Raw genomic sequence first — 25,561 nt, forward strand, 5'->3', positions numbered from 1 at the left:
CACCGCAAAACCCAGAGGACAGCTGGGGGAGTCGGCTTTTAGTCCGCTCACAGATGCATTTCACTCTTAATGTTACCGAGACAAATCATCTCTGTCCTGTTTTGTGCTTTTGTAACTGGTGGAGTCTGACGGTTTGGGTTCAGGATACAGGGTGTTAAGTCGGATAAAGAGAAGGAAATAAATCAGCTACTTTTCACGAGAGGAAGTATGATGCATCGTGGTTAACAGAACAGAAAATGCTTGCCTCAACAAACAGCAAGGCATCTTGATGTTTTTTTAAGCATTGTGTGCTCCTACAATAAACCTATATTGTAACAACACTACAGGAATTAAATATAAAGTGTACATTCTGAATGAATTGAATTACATGTTGAATTGTCAATTTTAAATATTTTTTATTGACGTTAAGATTTCTGTTTAGTCTGTTTAGACTGGGAATTTAGCAGGCAGCTGATTTAACTTTGCAATGTCACTTCACAAAATTCTTTGTTAAATCAAAGATTTTCTTATTTACATGTTTACATATGAATATATGACAAGTGTGCAGCTGTTTGGGGTGAGTTGGCAGCAAAGAAATAAACCCCAAACCTGCTGCTCAGAGTTAGAGGACTGCTGCCACCTAGCGTTCAACAGACGCAACAGAGCTGGTGGTCTCCCCTGTGACTATTATTAACCCTTGTATTGATCAATTTGAAGAACTATGATTACATTTAAAATGTATTGATGTTTTAAGTTAAACTCACATTGGGTCAGAAACTAATTGTTGTTATTTAATCAGTGTTATATTTTGCAAACATGTTCATTTATTTAAATTATAAAACCTCTCAAAAAGGACATATGAACATTTATTTACTATAACAACTTGTTTAAACATTATTAAGCTATAAACATTATCAGGCTGATGTATGTTTGCGTAAAAAGAGTTAAATGAATAATTTGTGATATTGGTAAGCAGTGATAGTAACATCAGTATAGCTCAGTTTATAAACAATAAAAACACTCAGGGACCACCTAACTCCCCAAATATCCAAAAACAAAAGGCCTGCTTACCACTCCAACAATATATTACAAATGAAATCAACAATACAAATAAAATACGGATTCTACAAGCATTTTACACATCATATGAAACATAGACTACATGTATTACTGAGTTTATGTCCGTACAGAGCCGCAACTTACCCAAGCAAGATCATTTGCTACTGAGAGATATGCAAAATGCAAACTGTGAGGGCGCCTTGTCATGCGTCATGTGTTTCTTAAATTCATCACGTTTTCACTCAAAATATCCTGAAGGTTTCCCAATGTAATCCTTGTGTTTACTCTCAAAATGTCGCTTGATCTTGGCACAAAACACAGTGTGGATTGGGATCCTCTTCATCTCCAGTCGCTGTCATATTTCCTCTTCACTTTAGCGCTGGACTTTCCGCGTTCAAGCCGAGTTTCACAGCTTTCAGCCGGGTGGAGGTTGGACGGCGAACGGCTCTCCTGGGACTCAGTAACGCACACAACACCACTTGTTGTCGCTGCGACTGAACCACTTGTAGCTGCTGAATCACCTGCATCAGGACGATGCACCTTCACTGTCGCGTCAGATTTTTTGATTTAATTTTCTTGACCTTGTCTACAGCCATCGATCCATCTTGTCAGGTGACCGCGGCTCAAATTGACCGCGCAGATCATTTATGACGTAAGATCGTAAAACAAACCTACGTAGCTACACTACATCTATGCTACACTCTAGTCTATACAAGTCATTTTTAAACAGTTTGAAAGACTGGTATAGGTCAGAGGACATTAAGTTTTTCATCGTCTTCTCACTTTAGTCTCTAATATAATAAGCTTCATAGAGATTGCAGGGCTATGCTATTGGCATAGATGTACCTGTTAACATATTAAACTGGTATTATTGTTAACCAGTCAGTATATTGTGCATGCACAGCAATGCCTTCAAGTGCCCACACAGTATGAACTCCTGGGTTCAGTTACTTACTGTGTGCAGTTTGCATGTCCTCTCGGTATCAATGGGTTTCCTTCAGCTGCTCCTGTTTCCTCCCTCAGTCCAAAGACATGCAGGTTATATAAATTGGAAACGTATGGAGCACACACCTAGGTGGAAATGTGTTCTTCTGATTGTGTTGCCTTGTAATAAACGGGCCCAGGCTCTCACCTAAAACATGCTGGGTGTTGAATGACAGAAAGCTGGATGGGCAAATGTGGCCCCATGATATTTACTTATGAATCCTGTTACCAAATTAGATATAAAAGACCAATGTTTGTTTAATGCTTGTTTTTAATTAAAGGTGACATGTATTATGGTTGATGTTATTATTAGATTGTGTATTGATGATGCTTCAAACAAACACATTATACAGACATATACTACTACAACTGGAAATAAAATATTCAGACGTCATTAAAAGTTCCTTGATATCACCCATATTTGTAAAAACAGCAAAACAGACTTGTGTTTTCAATCATGATCACTTGAGAAACATAGAAAAAGCTAATTTGTCATCAATATCACAATTTTCTCTTGTGGATATCTACTATAGTGGATATGTATAGCTCTGGCAGCCCCCTGGCAGCCCCCTGGCCCCGCAGCTGTACTCTTTGACTCCCACCCTTCAAACCGTGTGCGGTCGATTTCTTTGAAGAGGGCGCCGTTTTCTCCGCAGAGCCGCGCCGCTGACGCTGCTCCGCGCCCGGGCCACGTGACGAGGCGAAGCGGCCTCTCCTCTCCTCCTCTCTCGGTCCTTCCTTCCCAGGGTTCAATGAGCGCTGTGTGGCCCCACCCCGTCTCTCTTCAGCGCTGTCTATCTCCTCAATGTAAGCTACTATTCTCGGAGAGAGAGAAAGGGAGAAAATAATAACCTCCAAGAATTGGTTATTCCTGTCTTTCACCTTCCACGACCAGCGGCCAGGAGGGGAGCGGCCTTCGCGGTGGGAATGTGCTGCTACAACAACCCCGCGTCCTATTTTTTTGTGAATGTAAATGCACATGCAGTCTCAAGCCTGTAGCCTATTTACCCACCTCGGATTCAAGAGGAATATATATGTTTGTATGAGAGTGTGTATGTGTGTACATATAGGTCTTATGTAGGCTATACAAACTGAGCCTGACAGCGGGGGTTGCTTTTTCACCTGCAAGAAACGTGGATACAAAATCGAGGGATTTTCACATCTTGGTCACGTTTTCTTTTTTCTTTTTTTTTTTCTTAAATGATTTTTTTCCTTGGAGGGGTTCATCGGAGCCGAGCTGGGAATTAAAAAAATAAAGTATCGGTGCGCAGTTTTGGAGGCTCGGTGGTGATGTGAGGGGCTGATAACACATTTCAGCAACAAAAGCGAGGGGCAGGGAGAGAGAGAAGGCCCTTTGCAGGAGAAAACACAGCAAGGAACAGCCATCACAAATAAGGAGGACAAATCGGGGAATCCAGCCGAAAAGACAACCGCAGTGAGTTTGGAGCTGTTTCGGGTTGATTTGATGCAGCGAATGAAAATGAGCCGGATGACGACGGAAGCAATGAGAATATCACACATGTAGCTCGTTTAAGTGTAAATATTGTTTTCCTTCCTCCTGTCCTGCTGGGCCCCCCGACCAAGACAGCCGTCGGGGAGACAGAGAAATAGATACAGTATAAGTGTACACCTATGGAAATGTTTATCATGAAAGGAGACGTGGAAACGAGCCGCGCCACAGCACGAGCGAGGTTTTCGGACACGCCGAGTTCGGCTCCTTGTCACGGGCAGCAGTGAGACGCAAGACCCGGGCTTTTGGAGATGCAAATTAGGCTCATTATTCTGCCTCTGTTCGAGGTGAAACCCCGATTTTTGGTGTCTTAACAGACGTTGTGGAATATAATTGTTAACGTTACACAGTCGACGGGGGGAGAGAGTGGGGAGAACAAAACAAAAACTGTACTGCATGTGAAGGAGGAAAAGCCCGAGCAGGATTCAGCAAACTGAGAAGGCGGCCTCGGTGTCGTCAGCAACAGTATCCTGCCCTTTCTCTGACAGCAACATACGCGTTATGGACACATAATTTCTACAGGGCTGCACCACGGACAGTTTTTGGAGCAGGCCAGGGACGTTAAACGGTGTAAATGTGGTTGACATTGCTGCCAAATCCGCATGTCAAACGAGGGATCTAGACTAGTTTAGTTTATTTATTTTTCTTTCTACATACCCTCTCCACCTCCACTTCTTCTTCCACCTCCTCCCCTGGACCCCCTTTTTTCTTTTTTCTTGCGGGAAGATGGGTTGTTTGGGCAACAGTAAGACCGAAGACCAGAGAAATGAGGAGAAGGCACAAAGAGAAGCCAACAAAAAGATAGAGAAGCAGCTCCAAAAAGACAAGCAGATATACAGAGCAACACACAGACTACTACTTTTAGGTGAGTTTGATTTTTTTATTTGTTTTATATATGCTATGTTTTCTATGCTTGCAGCTTTACAGGCAAGTCCTCAGTGTGCACAGTTGAGGCTCTGCTTCCTCCCTGCATAACCTTCTGGGATGTTGTTTTGGGAAACATTGTCAACAGTGTGACTTTGCCATTGCATAAGGCTGAAAATGCAGCACTGTGCTGGGTTTTCAGAATGTTGTTGTCAAATTGACAGTCTACCACTACCAACACATGCAGTAGCAGGTTGATTTGAGAGTATAGAGTGATGTAGAGGTGTAAGGTGGGTAAACTGCTGTCAGTGGTCATCATAGGAGAAACAACCACTCGCATCAATAACAACTGGGGGTTATCGTCATTTATAGTTAATTTATGCATGTCAACAGAACCTATCCTTTTTCAGCTGCATTAGTTTGGGACTATATTTTCTGCCATGCATGTAGGCCTGAAAAGTTAAACTAACACTAGTTACTATACAGTTTGTGGGTGTGTAGCCCAAACAGTGTCTTAAGACAATGGGACAGTGAGACTCTCTAATGTAGAGGTGTGTGTGAGTGAACTGGAGGTGGGCTGGGTCTCTACATTACATAAGAGACAACTTTCCCCGCCGTGCTCTCTCCTGCACCCTCCTCGTATGTCCATTTGCAGGCTTACCACCAGGAAGCTGTGGTGCTCTTTGTCAAAATCATAATATTTGATTACAGCGAGGGCGAGTATTGTGCGACACGCCTGTATTTATGTTGGGGAGGAAGTTGTGGTGACTTTAGGAAAGCAGAAGGACAGGACCCACATGAAAACCAAAACAAAGATGTCTGCCATAAAGTTAGTCGCCTCTCATTTATATAATCTATTTGTTTGACTTCATCGCAGATCTGTGATTCTGCTTATTTTGGGTGATATGTTTTAACAGTGAACAAAGACAAATTAAGCATCTTAATTCAAACCCTGTGCAGCTGAAAAACGGTCTGCCAGGCCTCGTGCTTGGTTTGTATCAATGTTGGGAAAAGATATATCTGAGTGAGTACAATCCATATTCTTACATAAAGAATCTAGCTGTGAAAGTGGCACTAAGGAAGCGAAACATGGTCAGTTAATCTTTATGTTAATTGTAGGTGACACACAAATGTTGGCCATCTGTTTGCAGTGTGTCTGTCCACCCGGCTGAAGTTGTTGATCATTGGATTATGTTGCTCAGTATAATTGTGACCTGCGACTACAACTACAACTAACATTGGATTAAATGGATCACCTAATTAAAGTGTTAATGAGTTTGTGGCTCCTGTTGGCAAAGTTGTTTCACTTTGAAGAAAGTGAAAAGGAGAGATGACACTATGTGTTGTATTGAGGGGTCGCAGTTCTTTTAAGTCAATTTAAACACTTTTACAGACTCTCCATACCAAAGATATGACGACCTTCAGGTAACATTCTAACCAAAATCGACCTATTGGGCTCTATCTCTTAATCAGACATTTTATTTATCTTTTATATTTATTTTACCTAATCTGACCCAAGATTCAGTTAGATGTTTTATTAGCCATGCATTTGTGTGACAATCCACAATTGAGGTGAACTTTTTGGTCAAATCATTGCAAGTATTTGAATTGAGTGCACTTCTAATGCAAGATAACAACACTTTATGCAAATCAAAGAGACAATGCTATGTGCTCAACGCTCCGGCAATGTTTTTTATATGGTGATGTGACAGTTATTAAACTTAACACTTTTGCATCTTTACATTCCTGACTTTTTCTCTGACCTATTGCACAGTTAACACCTGTGTCTGCGTTACAGTGGTAACTTGATACTCTGATGTATTTCCATGTCTCTGGTTCAGAATAGATTAATTTACCACTGATGTTATCAGGAAACGTGTCATTAAAGTTCTAGATCCTTCAGAGTGGACCAGATATACCAGCACCATGCTAGCTGCTAACATCATAACACATGAGTGTTCTTTCATCACCTCTGTCTCTCTGTACCTGATCTGTATCATGTTGGATGAGAGTTACAGGCAGATTTTTGAATTTGTTATTTTGGAAGTATGACTCTTTCAGTAGCATACATGCAGCCATACCACTGATGGTCCGGTTCCTCTTGTAGCATTCAAAAACTCTACTTTTGCCATTGGTTTGCTTAGCAGCACATAACCCAGCCCAACTTCTCAAATGCATCAGTGTTTTAGGATTCCTTGCAACTGTACAATAACTTTGCGCAAATATTTTAAAGGCTGAAAATATCTTTTAACATGCTGCCTTGCGTGGACATTTGTACTATGGTCACAGTTCTGGTACTCAAAAAGATTCAGGTTCAATACCACACTTGATTGAGTGCGTGTTCTTCCAACGTGCAACCCAAAATGGTTTCTCGTACACAAGACGGACAAGCTACACAATTTTGCTTTACTTTCTTGCAGGTATTTTGCAAGATGCTGTGTGGTTTCTGCTTCATCATGCAGTGTGGGAAAAGACAGGGAGATGGGAGAGAAAGAGGAGAAGTGACATTGTGACATGAGGTCATCAGTCAGATTTAAGAGCATGATGTTTTGAGCTCATGTGCTGTAGCTTGCTGAGCCACCAACATGCCCAATCTTGAAATGAGACACAAGGTGGTACAAGGACTTTGTATAAGCTTCTACATTTAGGTTTTTAAATGTCTTATTTTATTTATTGGTTTATTTAACGGGTACACTGGTACATTTACAACAGTGTGTATTAATGTACAGAGTTAGCTGAAAGCCCATTTGTAGTCCCTGGACAGATGTTGCATACCTAAAACAAGAATGGAAGATGATAAAAGGTTATTTAGAAAAAGGGATTTTAAATGGTTTAAAAGAGCAATAATAAAAAGGGAGTATTAACGTGTATAAAATAAATCGCTCACTTTCTTCACTTGTAAGAAAAAGACTCAATATTAGCTTAAATGTCCGGTTACGATTTATATTTTTGCAGATTATTGCATTTTTCACTACTTTATTTTTTATTCTATAAAACCTGTACAGAGTATTTGGATCCCTTGCTTAAAATAAAAGGTATTTGATTCAGGGAAAGTTATGAGTCATTGTTAATCTTCACTTCAGCTGTAAAGATAAAATGAAGATAGAGAGGAGTAGAAGGCTGAATGAAGAGATGTTTAAGGTCTGAGGCAGGAAAGGCATCGGGCCGTGTGAAAGCTGCAACTTGTTGAGCTTTAAGCTGCTCGCCCTTCATGCAGTTGAACATACTGCAGGCGTGGCAGCATTACAGACAGAGATGTGAGTTTGCTAGCAACACTAAACTATTCTCTCATAATGCTTTTTAGCAGCATCAGTTTGATAATTTTTGCCATTTACTATTTATTGACAGCCAAATACCACAGAAATGAACGGTGTTTGTTTTCCTTACAGGACATAAAGACCTATGAGGAGTTGTTTTAATTAATTTAACACTACAACACCTGCTTTTGAAGGGAAATGTTTAAACATGCTTTTGTAAAGCTAAAGTCTAAAGGCAGTCATCATCCGGTCTAAAAATGTAATCTTGTGATTGTGATCACAGTATCTAGTGGAATAATACAGTTTATTATTTCAGCCATGACCATGCAGCACTGTCCTTGCTTCTCCTCCAAGTTTTCCCAGATAACGTCACAGTCATGTATGAAATTTGCTGTTTCTTCATTGAAAGCTTCCTGCAGGGCATAATAAGTCACAGCCCAAACAAAACGGCTTATGAACATCCAAAAACCTTTTTAGTGAGGTATAGTGCTTGTATCCACATACAGTATACTACTGTACACATACGGCAAAGGGACATTTCAGACAAATGTGTGTGTGTGTGGTCTATATCCCAACACTGTGTGTGTGTGTGTGTTTTGTTTCACACGTCAACAGATTCCTAATTTTCCTCTTTCTCTTTCTCTTTTTCAGGAGCTGGAGAGTCAGGAAAGAGCACCATAGTGAAACAGATGAGGATCCTACATGTCAACGGATTCAATGCAGAGTAAGCATGACATGAGTAAAGGCCTACTAGCTAAAGTAGCTGAACACGAGCCTTGTATCCAAAGTCTGTTGAAATATTGAACAATTGGCCCAGCATTGCAATATACGGACGGCCACCTTTTTGGAGGAGCCTTTACAATGAGAAAGACCTGTGCTTTTATTTTGAAAAGACAGTGTAGTAGCCTAGTCAGACTGCAATGCAGAAATGGAGCCTGGAGCTTTGAAGTTATGTATAAAATAAGATGTGTCAATATTGGCAGGTAGGGAGGACTGACACTTGTGATTGTTTTGACTAAAAGTGGCTATTGAGCTAATCCATCTAGCAGCTCCATGTAAAGTTAATCCAGATGTCAGTACTGTCTCACCTCAGTAAAGAGAATATTTAATACTGAATTAATTGAGCTCAAATTTTAGTACAGTTTTTAAACACACAAGCATCTGGAATAACTTTTCCAGATATTCTGTGACATTAGAAGACTCCCAGCTTACTGTCCGAACTAAACGTTCTCCTGCTTTTCACTTTCATTGATTTGTCAATCTTTTTCATTTTCAGTTCTTTAATTTACTCTCTAGAAACGCAGTTCTCAAGTATTTCTTTTGGTTTCCGGATCACATCCCTGACTTGTGCTTGTTTCAATAAGCCAAATGGAAAGTTTCATTTGTGTGCGAGTGTGTCAGTGTCTCGGCGTGTATTGGTCTGGTGATTGTGATGGGGATGGAAGCGTCTTTGCAAGGAAAGACTAGAAAATCAGCACGTGTGTGTGTGTGTGTGTGTGTGTGTGTGTGTGTGTGTGTGTGTGTGTGTGTGTGTGTGTGTGTGTGTGTGTGTGTGTGTGTGTGTGTGTGTGTGTGTGTGTGTGTGTGTGTGTGTGTGTGTGTGTGTGTGTGTGTGTGTGTGTGTGTGTGTGTGTGTGTGTGTGCAAACACATACGGGCATCATCACTTCCATTTCCGATATGTGACATTGCGTGGATTATCTGGTTGATTTCTTTTTGTTTACCAAGCCATGTATGGCTCCTTTTTTGTTTTCCTTTTATGTGTAGTAAACTTCATATATGACGCTCCGTTTGTATCTGCCTGACTGTTCTACTTTGAATGTGAAGTCAGATTTCATCTTTTAAGTTCATAACAATAAATCACCTTTTTGTTTTTTGAAGATTTGCTAAAAACCTAAACAACAAGCCAGTTGCTTGTGGGTCTTCACATGACAAGCATAGTAATATGTTTTAATAAGCCTGGATCCTGAGGCAGGACATACGTTTACTGATGTGGGACTGAAAGAGTTCAGTAACGCCTGTGATAAAAGATTTTGGGTGAATGGATTGAGTGTTGTGGTAACCTACGGGTCAGAGTAATTGGCTTGTGACCGGAAGACTGCTGGTTCCAATTGCTGGCCTGATTTAAGACATTTTTATGAATGACTGAGTCAGCCCTCTCTATTCTTCTCAACTATGACTAAACTGCTGTTGGACGAGGCATTTAACTGCCAGCCTCATCACCAGAGCTGTTAAGTGGTCAAGAGCTGAGGACTGCAAATGTGTGGGACAGTTGTTGTTTTTTTTATCGCTGAAAAGAATCTATAAAAAAAACCTCATGGATCTATAAAGAGAGCTGGATACAGCGTTGAGGCGGGGCCCCGTTCATTCCTATGAAAGTTGCCTTTAACCCCTCCTCCCAACCGCCAGCTCTCAGCTCGCCCACACTCTCAATTCTGTTATTAGTGAGTCTTACAACTTTTAAGACATAATGATTTTAAATGAGGGCTATTAAAGTGTTTGTACGTTTGATTTATTTCAAGAACATTTATCTGCTGATTTACAGAAATCTCTTTCCCAATGCAAGTCTTTGGGAAAAACTCTTTTTGGGCTCAATGGTAACACGTGATGGACCCGGAAGTTGTGATTCCACGGTTTGGCCACTATAAAAATGTGTCACTATTAAACAATCTAAATTGCCTTGCTTTCTTTCTTTCTTTCTTTTTTCATCTTCTATCCTGTGATGGGACTATTTCTTGCCATTGTATTGACTAAATGATTGATTAGTTAACTGAAAATAAAACCAATACATTAATCGCTAGTCCTCTGTCGAAGCTCAAAGCAAGAATTTATCAACCAGCAATGTCTGAAGTTGCCGTGCCATTATTTGTGCGTTCATGGGACACTGGTGCTTCGAGACAATGAACATAAATTAGATTATTTTGATTTTGTAGACAAATCCATATCCTGACACATTGAGTAATATCACAACATTTTAATTATTGTGATATTGATTTCAGCCCCAGTACCTGTCATCTGCATTTATCCACCTTAATGTATCACCAGACGTCGTCACTGAAGCATGTTGTGTCATGTCTTCTCCACTCTCACCACACACAGGCATGCAGTCGTACTCTCATGATTGGAGCGCACTCACACACCACCACCTTGTGACTATCAGGTTGTCTTACCCCCTTCTTTTCTCTCTGTCTCTTTCCATTACCGTTTGTCAACAAGTATTACGCAAATAGTATAGTTTGTCGTAATTGTATTGTAAGTCTACGTGTATTTTTCGGTCCATTCCATAAAAACGGGGAAAAGTGGAACAGTGTAAATCAAGCCTTTGTATACCAAATTTGTGGATTTTGTTCTTGGCATTCCTCTTTTCAAAAGTGCAGTTTCTAGTAATTATAATAATATTTTTTTAATGTTGATGTTATTGTCGCATCTGATAGAGAGCAAATGTTGTGATAGATATCTATGAAAGCTGTGTGTGTGTGTGTGTGTGTGTGCGCGCTTGACGAAGAGTCTCTTGCTACTTGAGTGTCTTTGACTGCAGGTGGCGATATTGACATGTCTAACTGCTACTGCAATTGCTTTCCTTGTATAAAAGAGGCACAAATTGCCATGTGTAGAGCTTGTTGACCGTAACAAAACAGCTCCCCCATGTGGGCAACCTGCAGCCTGTTCAAATATAGGGGGGTGCATTTGTGAGCGACATTTACGTCAGTTTGTCCCTGGTGAAAAGTAAAAACTGGCACAAAACAAAGGGGCCCATCTCGCCCTTTGTCATTGACATAGAACTATTGTAAACACGATGCGCTGTTGTCCTGGCAGGCTCAAGGTGAAAGATAGTCTGGCTCTCTGGTTGCCTTTTAATAGAAACAGTTCTGTCACAGAGAGTCCAAATGTCTTGTACAAACAGCAGACAGACATAATTTCTCTGCCACGCGTGCCAATGAAGGTCTATTTACCCTTCCCAGATCAAAAACAAACTCAATGCAGCTCACTGTAGTCTGCCATGTCACGGTAACATGGAACTCCTTCCCTGTCCTTTTTTTAACTTCACTAAGATAATACTTGCTAACTAAACCCTTGTTTGTGTTTAAAATAAGAGCATGCTATCTATGATGGCCGGTTATAAGCTGCTCAGACAGTTTGTAGTGTCCCTGTTTTAGACTGACATTTGTGACAGACAGTTCTTGTGCTGTAATTATCAGATTCTTTCAGATTTATGTCTATATCTTTTAATATTTGTATTACTTACTGCATTTAAACAGCTATTTCCACAAACAGTTTTATCTTATTTTTGTGATTATTGTAGTTTTCATGGGAGAAAATCTGCATAAAAGCTAATACTGTGTACAGACAAAATCATAAGTCATTGATAAATTAAAGAGGCTCTTCCTGAACTTTATGGTAGTGAAATAATAAAGAACTGTAGCAATGAAGAAACTCTTAAGTCTGTGTTACTGTTGTGCATCAATAACACGATTGTCACTGACTCTGTGTCTGTTTCAGAGAGAAAAAGCAGAAAATTCACGACATCAAGAATAATATTAAAGAAGCCATTGAGGTAAGTGGTGAAAACCCCAGAATAGCTCTAGATGCTTCGTTCAAAATTCCTCAGCATGTTCCGTCTCTCTGTCCGCCGCACTTAAAGGTATTTTGTGTTGTGTTGTGTTTGTGATAGACCATAGTAACAGCTATGAGCACCCTGGCACCGCCGGTGCGGTTGGCGTGCCCACAGAACCAGTACCGGATCGAATACATCCTCAACCTCGTCAGCCAGAAGGACTTTGAGTTTCCATCTGTGAGTAGTACAATATCACACACACGCACACACACACACACCTTTCACACCATTTTTTTACAGTAGTTGTTTATGCGTGTAGTTTTGCAATGAATTTGAATATTTTAACGAATATTTCACCCTTTTTGTTTTTCCCCCCCAAAAGTGGGCTGGATGGCTAAAGTATAGCCGTGGCCAGTATGATACATTAGCAACAGGTGCACATGGTCGGTAATAGTCCCAACATCCCAGGTGATAATCCCCTGACACGGGTAACAAACACAGAGGTTTACTAATGACCTGATGGGTAACGTCTGTGTGAGTTTTATATTCTCAGTGGGACATAACTAATTGTCCGAGCCATGAGACTAAACCGTGGAGTCTGGGACTCTCACTGTTTCTCCACAGCCACCTGCGGGGCCGGGCTTAATTCACTTTTCAATTTACTAAGTCTCACATATAAATACAAGGTGTAGTAATGGGAATTCATTTTCTTTTAACATCCTGCCACTATATGACTATATGATGAGTTTATGTCGTCATGGAGATTCTGTCTTACCAAATTATGATCAAATATTAAGACTTACACCACAGGTCCCCCTTGTACTGTACATGATTGAATTTTGGAGCAACTTGACACATACGTTTGCTTATTAATTAGAGAGTGTTTTTTTTAATGTTTAGCCCATTTATCACTAACCGTATTATATCTTTTTAACTAAGCTCCTGGCAACCTCTGATTTCAGAAAATAATATGAAAGCCAAATCTTGAAACATGCTTGAACAAGGTGATTCCTAACATTGACCAGAATAAATCTCATCACACATTGTTCAAACTTCTGACATGTGTTTGAATGCAGATGAAAGTGTGGATTAATTTGAACAGTCTGCCGGTGTGGCACAAACGGGAGACTTGAGAGGCATCAGCTGAGCAGTGTTTTCACAACCTCCGTTTGTTTGTTTTTAAGGAACACTTTAATCTGTGCTCGAACTACATTTCCACATTGATCATTTTGTTTGTTTTTGAACTGATTGATAGGAAATGAATAGAAACAATGATAATCCTAAAATAGGATCTGAATTCAAATGTCTTAGAAACCCTGTTGCTGCACTCAGCCGTAATGTTGTGATTTAAAGTAAATGAGCTAAAACACATAAAAACACTGGCCTTGTCCTTCATTGTTTGGAGGCACAGAGTTCATGTTAATAGCGTCCACGTGTTATGAGAAGATGGGTATTTTGACTAGCCTGCTAATCAATGCATTCATTGGCGTAACGACCTGATCAACCCAACAGCTTCTGTTTAATGTATGATTTTGATTATGTAGGAAACATTTCCTTGTTTCTTTCCACACAGTCATAGATGACGACCTGCATCAAACAGGGTCAGCTGTCCTACCAAAGCAGGCACACACATCAACCCTGCTGAAGTGTCCTTGAGCAAGACACTTGTTGCTTCCCAGCTCCAGTGGTTCTGTTATTGCTTCTTCTCCTTATGAGGAGTCATTTGGATGTATATAACGTGCGCATTGACCGAAATGCAACTAACACACCAGGTTCAATTTAGAAATGCAGTCATGCAGAGACTTGGATGTGTGTTCGTACGACCAAACAGGTTTTATATAACTCAAAGGTTTAACCACAATAGCTAAATCTCTTATGTCAAAATGAAGGCAAATGTAAAAATGTATCTACACAGATTGTAAACGTCTGTTGGATAGTCTGCTACTTTTTAATGGTTTCATCTCTGGCCCACAATATGTACACACTCACACACACAAATAGTTTCACATCCCAGTGGCTATGATTGACATTTGACACCTTCATTTGAACTTTCACTTCACTTATGATCAACAGTACAGAAATATAGATCAGACAAAGTTGAGGGCAGCACATGTACAGTATGTAAGTCAATTCACGAGATACATTGATTTATTTACATGGTGGCACCAACACTCAAGTCTTATAATAATAATAATAATAATAATAATAATAATAATAATAATAATAATAATAATAATAATAATTTATAATGAGAGAGCAGACGGCAAATGAATGTCTTACTCTGCAACACTTCCTTAAGACACATCAGCTGTTTCAGAAATCAAATCTGTGAGTTTTCCTCTGCTGGGTGCGCTCTTTAACCACTAAATCACTCGGCTGCGCCAGGAATTCCACTCATGCTGCACTGTTGGGAAGCAATTATTTGTTTGCGGTTGCTGTTTGGCTTTACTTGACGAGCACAGCATAGTTTCCAAGTTATAAAGCAGGATAGCGAAAGTGTATTCTGCGTGTGTGTGTGTGTGTGTGTGTGTGTGTGTGTGTGTGTGTGTGTGTGTGTGTGTGTGTGTGTGTGTGTGTGTGTGTGTGTGTGTGTGTGTGTGTGTGTGTGTGTGTGTGTGTGTGTGTGTGTGTGAGAGACTGGGACAGGGACAGACTTATATAGACAGATATTCCCACTCTGGAACAAGGAAGTAGCCTGTGTTTGACCTGAATCAGGAAAGTTCATGGACACATAAACCACAAGGTTCCTGTTAATTCGTTTGAACAGCCCTACGCATACAACACACTGCTGAGTCACTCTAGTTAGCCTGCACTTTATCTGTTTCTTTACATCCACATACCTGTTTGTAAATAATCTCCTGATGTGCAATCATAAAACAAAACAAGAAAAGCAGCAAATCCCAATTTGTTTTTTGCAATTTTGCTTGATAAATGACCTAAATGTACCTAAAACTATTTTTTAAATGTCAAGTTAATTAATTGATTATTTATTTGAGTTAATGCACACACAAAGGCCTAATTCCATTTCATGCTCGGCCCTTAAAACTCTCTCTAAATATCTACCGCTGTATGTTTTAAGAACTCCCTTTTAATTGGGAGCAGTTTGGGTCCCACAGTTATACTGAGTCTCTTTTATGGTGCTGTTGACATATGTGGCACATTCTGTTTGTTGTTAGAAGTTAATGAGCAAGTTACCTGCTCACGTGTGCACCTGGATCACTGTGTGTTCAACAACTTTACAACATCATTGAAATGAAATGTACAGAGGCCACCTGTCAGTACAAAGAATGCCAGAAGAAGTGAAGTGGGTAACCCATGCAGTGTCCCAGGATGTAAATGAGTCTATAGTGCCTGTGTATAGTGAGGCGTCTCTTTCCCTCCACCACTATTTACCTTTCCAGACCTGTACACAGGCATCGCCTAGGCACAACGTAGACTGCATGTCGTGTCAACAAAAACGCTGAGTGCCCGGTGCCCTGGGACACGCATCATGGACGACGCACGTCCCTGTCCTCCTTTCTTTCTTCTCACCGTCATGTGGTGTAAGATGCACAGCCAATAATACAAAATGTCTCCTACTTTTAGGAACACTTTCCTTCTTTGAAAACTGAGTGTGTTTTTGACCAAACACACACATTAAGAATGAATATGTTGCTCTTCTGTGACCGACAGTCGTCATTAATGTATTTCTGTTTCCTCCTCAGGAGTTTTACGACCATGCTAAGACACTGTGGCAGGATGAGGGGGTCAGGGCGTGCTTCGAGAGGTCCAACGAGTACCAGCTAATCGACTGTGCACAATAGTAAGTAACGACGTGGTGCGCCTGTACTAATTGCTCATTTTAAATTAGAATATTTACGAAGCTTCAGAAGGGTGTTGAGGTTTGTAGTTGGCGGTGATGTAATATTGGATTTAGGGTTACGATTAATGATTATTTTCTCCTTAAAGGATTCATTATTGTGTTTTTAAAATTGGTTTGTTTTCGTTCACTCGGCTCAGATTACAAGTGAACCAGGTGAAGCCCAGCTGGCCCTTCTGTGATGTTCAGTTACACCGTGTGGAAACTTAACCACTTTTAAACCAATTATTGACAAAGTGGAAGGTTGTATTATTGGCAAACATGGCTCTGCTGATACATTTTGTGAAGTAATTCCTGTAAATGATTAAAACAGGAGCCTTTTGTTCAGGTTTCAGAAAAACCACCCGTTCTAGCATTAAAGGTAAAAAGGAAGTCGCATCATCCGGATTCCTGTTCCTGGAAACCAGATTTTACAGTTCTACTTTTACAGTTCTCAAAAGGAGAAGTCATTATGCAGATTAAATACCACAAACATGCCTGACGTTAACTTTCAGACAGCTTTACAGTGATGTGTTGTGTATTTTACTAGATACATTCTTAGATGTACAGTTCATAAAGGTGCTATCGGATTCTGTTCTTCAGTAACATCTAGTGGCAGCTGTAAGACTGCAGAGCTTTGTGTCCTTTAGTAACTTCAGAGATGTGACTTAATGTTATTGTGAGGTTATTTTACAGTGAACAAGCTGACCTGAATCCATTTTCACCGTGTTCTATATTTCCTTCCTGTATAAACTGACTGGCGGATATTAGGGCAATGCGCAGACATCTTTGCTTGTCCAACCAATATTGGAGTCAGTTTGTAAAATAACATTCTCAAACATTTGTAAATCTCAGACGGCTGCTGTGTCTCTTATGTGCAGGAGCCACTAAACAGTTTCTTTATTGATGTGCACGTTCAACGGACGGACATTTTGTCAGATACAGTTTTAACTACATGCAGTTGACAGTATGTGTTATTTATATACGGCCAACACTGATTTCTGTTCTCTGCCTGGCTTTTTCCCAAAGCATCTTTCACCCTGTATAGTCTCCAAAACAAAACCTTTTCATTGTCATCTCTAAATGATACACATGTATTTTTGTATAGCTTGCACAAGGCATCTTAAATGTGTTCACAGCTCAGAGTTGAGTGTCTCGTTACCATTTCCACAGCAAAGGCAGGTAAAATAGTAGAATATATTTCATGTAACAGCAGTTTGCAGTGTTTGGGAGCAAACATGGCCGAGGCTGAGTCATCTACAGATCACAGGATGTTTAGAGGAGGAGAAGGGGTGTTGTGTGAGGAGGATACTATCCCTGCTGAGCTGTGCACTACGATCCTGCAGCCTGAACTGCTTTTCACCAGTAAATCACACTTGGTTGAATATTTTGTACGTTTAATTTAGAATTTAGGTTGTTTTGGTGTTTTTGAAAGTAAACACGAGGAGGCTCTCTCCCTCCCGTTTCTCCCTCAGGTGGTTGAGATGGTACAGTCCAGACTTTTGTTCCCTCCCTCCTCTCGCTCACACATTCAGCATAAAAACAGACAAGCTCAACCTGCTCTTGCTTTCTTATTCTTCTTTTCTCCATCTCCATCTGTCTGTCTGTCTTCTTTCAGTCCGGTCGCACTAGATTGGGAGCTGATAGACTATTAATAGCGTCTGTGGTTGGGTCTCCATGGTTACCACGCTGGAGGCCAGGGCGCTGGGGAGCTATTTTTGAAATCTGCTCTGTAATGTCAGACGGACGCCACAGCGCTTTCATTCTCCGTCCTCCTCTCCCCCTCGGTGTCTTTCCTTCTTTCACATGCACTTTCTCGTGCACGCTCAGTACATTGCACACATTAGGATTGTTTTGACCAGTCTGATGTTTCTTTGGACATTAAAAGGTGAAATGGACCGGGAGATTTGAATAAATGGCAGACGCTGCACATGGCCTAACTTCTCCCACTTAATAACTTCAGTTAAACCATTTTGTCAGTAGAAAAGCGCATTAAAGGAATAATAGTGCCACACACTGCTCTCTGCGTTTGCTTGTGTAGAAGAGCAATACTTACATAAGTGAAGAAAAACAAGTCTGGAATTTCTTTTGGACACGCGTGTGCTCTGCTTGATCACTCTTAAGTATGTTTATTCCACGTGCAGCTGCGTTTTGACATTGGACCAGTGCTTTAGTGTTTTCCTGGCTCTTGAATGAGCAGGATGCCCCGACCGACAAATCACAATATCATTTATGTCAGTTTGAATGGAAAGTGTCAGTCGTATGTTGAACATTTTGTATCTAAGGATGCATGCAGAAAACAACTGCTGCACTTCATATGATATCCCAGCTGATGTGTATGAGTTATCATTTTATTTAACTCATTTGTACCCAAAGACTATATTTAGTATGATAAGGAGAAATGCCACAACATTTGTTCTGAAGTTTTGAAATCTGGTTAGGAACATACTTTGGGCAAGTATCAAACGGTACAACAACATTTTTGATCACATGTTTACACTACATATGTTTGCACATCTTTTGATATGTATGTATTATGTATTTTCTTAACACCCTTAAGTCTTTGGGAACGCAGGACGACAGTTTGTTCCTATAATATAATGGAATATATAGAAAACACAGTAGTTCCCTCCAAGGGCCCACAAATAAATACTACATAATAAGAAAAAAAGATTTGACTCATTTTGAAGATTTCTTCAGATTTGTGCTGAGGCAAGCCCACAGAGCACTTCCACCAAAGGACATTCACACACTTTCAGTTATGGGCACAAATGGGTTAATCAAACTTTTTAAATGTTGGGACAGGCTGTTGAAGAGATGATGCTCGCTGCAGAAAAGTGCTCCGTCATGTTTGGAAACTGTTCTTTTAGTTGTTGGTTACTGATTGTTGTGCCTGAGCACATCTGTACAAGTCTTCTACAATGAGACCACAATCAGTAATCTTATCTCCGTAACGTTGTTCTTACTTGTGCTTTTTTCTTCTCTCTCTTCAGCTTTCTAGACAAGATTGAGATTGTGAAACAGAATGACTACACTCCTACAGATCAGGTGGGTGAATCTCTGCCACCACAAAGTGAAAATAATGTTATCGCATTATACCGTATAACTTAAGTCTATAACGGTTAATAATGAGCACCTAATAACCTTTACTCATATTTAATAGTGCACACCCATGTTTGAGAGTAGAAAGGAGCGGAGTTGGATCTTGATGTAATTGGTGCATTTGTTTTCAGTTGAAATGTTTGACCTGGAGTATACCAGCTTCTTCACTGTTATTATCACACATTTTACGTTATTTTCCAAAACATCAAAGATGAATCTTATGTCCCAGGTTGCCCTATGCAAAGCGTAGAAAGCAGCAGCAAATAAAAACATCTCGTGTCCCAGTTTCTCCCAGTTTTTCACCCTGATCTAGAAAATAAGTCCAGGGCACGGAAACCATTTTGCAGAATGTAAAGCTCGCTCCAGTAATCACTCATTATGATCTGAGGAACCTTTTTGTTACAATTTCTGTTGTTTGTTTCGCCAGGATTTGCTGCGGTGCAGAGTTCTGACTTCAGGCATCTTTGAGACGAGATTCCAAGTGGACAAAGTTAATTTCCAGTGAGTAAAAATCTAAAGAAAAGGGCAGTGAAATTATAAATGTTTATTACAATCACTACACATTTTCAGTATTTGTCAGTGTTAAACATGTACAGTGACTCAGGATATAAACAAATGAGAATTTATGTACCGTTTCTCCACACGATGGCAGTATTTCACCTGTTAACCTCTTGTTTGATCCACACAGTATGTTTGATGTTGGCGGTCAAAGAGACGAACGCCGGAAATGGATTCAGTGCTTTAACGGTAACTTGTGATGGTTTCTGCCTCCTCTCACATCGCTCAGCTCAAGTCTTTTGCCTCTCACTGTGTCTGATCTATCCCCGCGCCTCTTATCCTCAGATGTAACAGCCATCATCTTCGTGGTGGCCAGTAGCAGTTACAACATGGTGATCAGAGAGGACAATCAGACCAACCGTTTACAGGAGGCCCTCAACCTCTTCAAGAACATCTGGAACAACAGGTGAAGACCCACAGATGCAACATCTGCATGTTTTCTGTCCCTCTGTAGAAGTGAAGTGGAAGAAATACTCCGATCCTTTACAGAAATAAAAGTACCCATACCACACTGTGAAAATACCCCACTACAAGTAAAAGTCCTGCATTTAAAACCTTACTTCTTTAAGTGTTATCAGCTAAATGTACTTGAAGTCTCAGAGAAATGTTTTCTTCTTGTGTCTCTTCACACAGACACAGTTTGTGTGTGAAGTTCATGCTGTTTTGTTGTCTTCAGGTGGCTACGGACCATTTCTGTCATCTTGTTCCTAAATAAACAGGACCTGCTAGCAGAGAAGGTGCTGGCAGGGAAGTCCAAAATCGAGGAATACTTTCCTGAATTTGCTCGCTACACCACACCTGATGATGGTGAGCAGTAGCACCACAGTTGTTATTACTTCCAGACACTTTCTGACCTCAGACATACATTAACAGGGAGGTGTGAACGTAGTTCACCATTAATGCTCAGCAACACTGTTCATAGCAGTAGCTGTACAAATACAGCTGGTCTCTTTCACCTTGTAAATATCTCCTTTTGAAACGGCGTCTTTATTTCAGGACGTTATCTAATTATTGTTTGTAAAGTAGGGTGACCAGACTCCCCACACTGCCTCAAAGAGTCCCAGCTGGAAACTTGTCTCTGAAAAATGTCCCAGTTTTACAGCACCTGTGCCAAACATGCCCCAGTTTTTTTAAAATCCCTTGCTCGTCGCAATGATAGTTTCCTGAGCATGCAGAAACAGCCCTGTGCTTCTACAGGGATACACCAACACACGGGGATAGTTCTGCGTTTTGTGTGAAGTCACGCTCTTTTCTTTTGTTTTTCTCCACATTAAAACAGCTGTGCAAATACCAGCACAAACTTGCTATTTCTCCAAAAAACTAGATCTGTGAGAGACAGTGCATCTAGCCTCATTGACCACAAGAGGACATCCTTGACTTTGAGAGTTATTTACTTACTAATTAACTTTTTACATAATTACTCTCATCATAATGTATACCTGCTTACTACTGAATGCCCGAAAAAGCCAGTTTCCATGCTGGTTGTTGTATGATCTTTCATGTTTGCACAGCCCCCACCTGGAGGACTTTATGTCATAAGAAATGTGGTTTCTTTCTCCTCTTTCAGCGACACCAGAGCCTGGAGAAGATCCGCGTGTTACAAGGGCAAAGTACTTCATAAGAGATGAATTCCTGGTGAGTGCAACAGGCATAGGTTTATTTTTGTGCTTTGTAATATGCAAACTGTAAAAGGCAAGTCTGGTAACAGTGTATATTGTTTGTTATTGTTAACTAATAACAATAAACTGATGCCTTTAACAAGTATTGTTATAATAGTCTGATACTATCTTATCTCTCTACTATATACCTCAAAATCTTTCATTTATCGCACAGACCTGCTGCTGTCAATCATTTTAGGAAACAATTTGACTTTTTTTATGAAACTTTAAATTTGTTGTGACATGTTTATTTTAAAGTATCTACAGGAAGAACCAATGAGCTGAGACACAGACAGGGTTGGAAAGTGTTGAGTCAGTTTCATGGGAGTTGTTGACAATTCTATTGGCTTAATATGGTATGACCATTAATGCGTCTGTGCACTGTACTTGTTTGCTTTACATCATCTATTTTGAAGTGCTCCTGGAGAAAACCTCACCAGTCAATCAGAAACTGTCATGTTTGTCGTATAGTTGGTGATGTAGTTTCTCACTTTTTCCTTTCTCCATCTACAGAGGATCAGCACAGCAAGCGGGGACGGGAGGCACTACTGTTACCCCCACTTCACCTGCGCCGTCGACACGGAAAACATCCGCCGTGTCTTCAACGACTGTCGAGACATCATCCAGCGGATGCACCTGCGGCAGTACGAGCTGTTGTGATGGGAGAAAAAACACATCGGACTATGAAAAACCCTGAACCCTGAGTCTCTGAACTCCCCTCTTACACAGGAGGGTGCGAGCTCTTGTGAAGGAACAGGGGCCAAAACACACACGCACACGCACACAACCACAACCACACACACACACACACACACACTTACAGTAAACACACCCTGAACCTAGAACTTCCCCTGATGCAAACTCCATACCTGCAGTAGACAGAGCTATTTTGATGGAAGAGTTTTAGGGGCTAACGCCTAAACAGACTCTGAGCCCAGCATAGTCCCAGCTCTCAACATCATATATCGACCCCTCATACACGTTACCCTCACCTTTCTAGAAGCCCAGAGCGGCCCAGTCTGGACTGTACTTCCTGCAGTGAGGGGATTGTGAGATTCCCTCTTGTTGAGGTCGGGATGAAAACTGAGCGAGCTGCTACTTCAGTGCAACTGGGAAAGAGATGACTCTTGAATTACTGCAAATGGAGAATAGACATGTCACAACAGATCAGCTGAACACTGTATCTAACAAAAAAAGCACTGTGCTCAGGACTCAAATCCTTCCTATCACTTACACACATCCATAAATCCGACCACCGGATCTGCTCTCACACAGAAACGCATCACACATGCTTTTTACTGGACTGCACAACAGGCTGGTTGAGCTGTCGGCTGATTTATCCTGGCACCGTGCTTTGAGATTAAGTGACTGCGCAGACTAAGTGGACCAGGGGTGTTTTGTGATCAGTCGAGGCAGCAGGGGGGCAGGGGTTCACAAAAACAGGATAGACTACGATGTGAATTTCTCTGATGGAGTCTAGACACGTTTGACAAGAGAAGACAGTCCTTCGACTTCTCCACAGAACTGTTTTGCCACCTGACTTTGCCTTGTTGGTAGTGGAGCAAAGCGTGCGGAGGACACATTGAGTTTAAAACAAAAAGAAACAAAAAAATAACTTTTATGGAGCTTAACTAACGGAGGGCAAAATAAAAGCATCCTTCTACAGTACAGTACCATATAAGTTGAAGAGAACTCTCATCTTGTCATGATTGACCCTGTTTTACTGTCTCCACAGCTGTTTTTGTCTGTGTAGACTTTTGTGCCATTGTGCCATGTGCGCTCTCTTTCTTTATCTTTACTCTCTCTGTCTCTGTCGTTCTCTCCCTTTTTTCACGCCTGTTCTTTCTCCTCTGATGATTTTACTCCCCCTCCCCCCTTCAATTTCTCCCTCACTCCTCGTCCTCACCATCACCTTCATCTGCACTTCTACCTTCCTGGCAGTGCTCTTTTGTTTTAAGAGAAAATAAAATATAATAATCCTGGAATATTAAAAAAGAACAACAACAAACAGGACACTAATTTCTTTTCTTTTTTTTCTCGTGTGGTCAAACACCTCTCTGCCATTCCTCCATCTTTCCTCTTCTCTCCTCCCTCCCCGACCTCTTGCTCCTTTGTATGTCTGTCTTCACATTACTGCTGAACTATTATTCTTGTACAGACTGTAAAATGTATTATTTTGTACAACTTTATTGAAAAAAATAACTTTTAGAAGATCCCTGTGCCTTGATCACGACTGTACGTGTGTAATGAGCTAAAGTGGGTGTCATACTGCGCTGTATAGCTTGGCCAATCCCCTCCTAACTCCAAGCCTCCCTCTCTCTCTCTATCTCTCGCTCTCTCTCTCTAGCTATGTATCTCTCTCTCTCTTTGTCTCTCTCTCTCCTCCGGCTCTCCGTCCTCTCTCTCACGCTCTCTCTCTCTGCTGTTCTCTCTCTCTCTCTCTGCCACCCTCTCTCTCTCTCTGCCGTCCTCTCTCTCTCTCTCTGCCGCCCTCTCTGCCACCCTCTCTCTCTCTCTGCCGTCCTCTCAGCCTCTCTCTCTCTCTCTGCCACTCTCTCTCTCTGCCACTCTCTCTCTCTCTGCCACCCTCTCTCTCTCTGCCACCCTCTCTCTCCTCCTCTCTCTCTCTCTCTGCCGTACTCTCTCTCTCCTCCGTCCTCTCTCTCTCTCTCTCTGCCGTACTCTCTCTCTCCTCCGTCCTCTCTCTCTGCCACCCTCTCTCTCTCTCTGCCGTCCTCGCTCTCTCTCTCTCTCTCTCCTCCGTCTCTCTCTCACGCTCTCTTCGGGGACGGAGGACAACCATTCGTAGCTTTTGTAGTTTTATTTCTCGCCCCTATTCTCTCTTTATGATTTAAATGTCTATTTTTGAATCCATATACCCCAAAAAGATAAATATATGAAATGTATATGGGTTTTAAAAAAAGTATTTTATTAGAATCAAATGAACCTTGACAAATTGTACACTTGATAGTGTGCGTATTGCTATAACTTAAATCCTTTCAACTGAAGTTGTGTTCAGGTTTCTTTTCTTTTCTTTCGTTGACATCTGTGAAGGACATTTTGAAGGGTTACAGAGGAGATGACGGGTGCAAAACATTGCTTGTTTCTACACCTCTTATTCTTTTGCTTAAAAAAAAAAAGGACAAAAAATAAATAAATTTCAGTTTATTTTCGGATGAGGGGGGTCCTCCTTCCTAGCCTTGCAGAGCAGAGGCAGCCTGTACAGTATCAGCATCTCCTTTCAGTGCCCTAGTCTTCATTTAATGTGTACATCAAATATGGGTCTCTACTCTCTGAACAGACGCTCTAAGAAATAAAGTTGTTTTTTGGTGCAGACAGCAACAGGTCTGTGATTACACATGTAAACACTCACAGACACGGGCAACACTACTCTCTACTTTCTCATTTACAGTACGCTGTATTTCTGCAATCTTGTTCCTAAATGTTCATCAGCCAGAAGGGTTGTAAATCCACGCTAGAGGAAGTGAAGTTTCCTGTTCGCTTACCAGTCATTTCCTCTACAGATATGCAGCGTATGTATTTATTGGGACAACCATGGAGGTTGTAAAGCCAGTTTCTGATAGGAGGGCCTTCGGTTTTATAAGTCAACAATGTGGAAATTCAGGTTGAACGTGAAATAGCAAAGTCATAAAGGTTTAACTGGTGAGCCTTTGTCCTGCAGTTGGCTCCTCAGTGAATCCCTGAAGAGAAAAATGTAGAGTGAACCGGTTCTGAGTATCCAACTTCATACTGGAAAAACAAAGCCTGATACCTATTATTATTTTTACTTTTCATCCCTTTTATACACCCCAAAGGAACGTTTTGTGCCCAGGATGCTTGATATACATAGTGGATATTCACAAGTATCTAATCTCTAAGTGTTTTATAGCCCGGCTGAATTTACAAATACAACATTTTCCTTGTTAAAATGCTCTATTTGATGCTTTTTGGGGGCAGTTGTGCTTAATGTACAGGAGCTAATTCCCTCTGTTTAGTGGGCCAACAACTTTAGTGAAGTTTCAGTTGATGCGGAGGTAAGTAGAACATTACATCATTTTGTTTTGGTGTGAATTGTTGCTTTAAGTATACAGGAAAAGATGCAACAAAAGCACCGCCCTTACATTAATTTTCTTTGACATGTAGAGTACGATGGCAGCATTATTTCCCCCAAGGATGAAAAAACATCTGTATATTAAAT

At 40.9% G+C, this 25,561-nt stretch overlaps 1 protein-coding gene across 1 annotated transcript; it reads left to right on the forward strand.

The window, feature by feature from the left end:
• Window positions 1-2,738: 2,738 nt before the first annotated feature.
• Window positions 2,739-23,371, forward strand: gnas (GNAS complex locus). The gene is made up of 12 exons (XM_029435506.1): window positions 2,739-4,397; window positions 8,305-8,377; window positions 12,153-12,207; window positions 12,325-12,444; window positions 15,912-16,009; window positions 19,039-19,093; window positions 19,575-19,648; window positions 19,836-19,894; window positions 19,991-20,111; window positions 20,382-20,512; window positions 21,273-21,340; window positions 21,877-23,371. The coding sequence occupies exons 1-12, from the start codon at window positions 4,259-4,261 to the stop codon at window positions 22,021-22,023; spliced, it is 1,140 nt and encodes a 379-aa protein (XP_029291366.1). The 5' UTR covers window positions 2,739-4,258; the 3' UTR covers window positions 22,024-23,371.
• Window positions 23,372-25,561: the final 2,190 nt, after the last annotated feature.

The sequence above is a fragment of the Cottoperca gobio genome, chromosome 7 (assembly GCF_900634415.1).
Source record: "Cottoperca gobio chromosome 7, fCotGob3.1, whole genome shotgun sequence".
NCBI classification, from domain to species: domain Eukaryota; kingdom Metazoa; phylum Chordata; class Actinopteri; order Perciformes; family Bovichtidae; genus Cottoperca; species Cottoperca gobio.

Excerpts from the sequence above, each read along its gene's own strand:
- gnas (XM_029435506.1), top strand. The coding sequence starts at position 4,259 with ATGGGTTGTTTGGGCAACAGTAAGACCGAAGACCAGAGAAATGAGGAG. Across the intron at positions 4,398-8,304 it reads ACACAGACTACTACTTTTAG|GAGCTGGAGAGTCAGGAAAG; the intron begins GTGAGTTTGATT and ends TCTCTTTTTCAG. Across the intron at positions 8,378-12,152 it reads GTCAACGGATTCAATGCAGA|AGAGAAAAAGCAGAAAATTC; the intron begins GTAAGCATGACA and ends TGTCTGTTTCAG.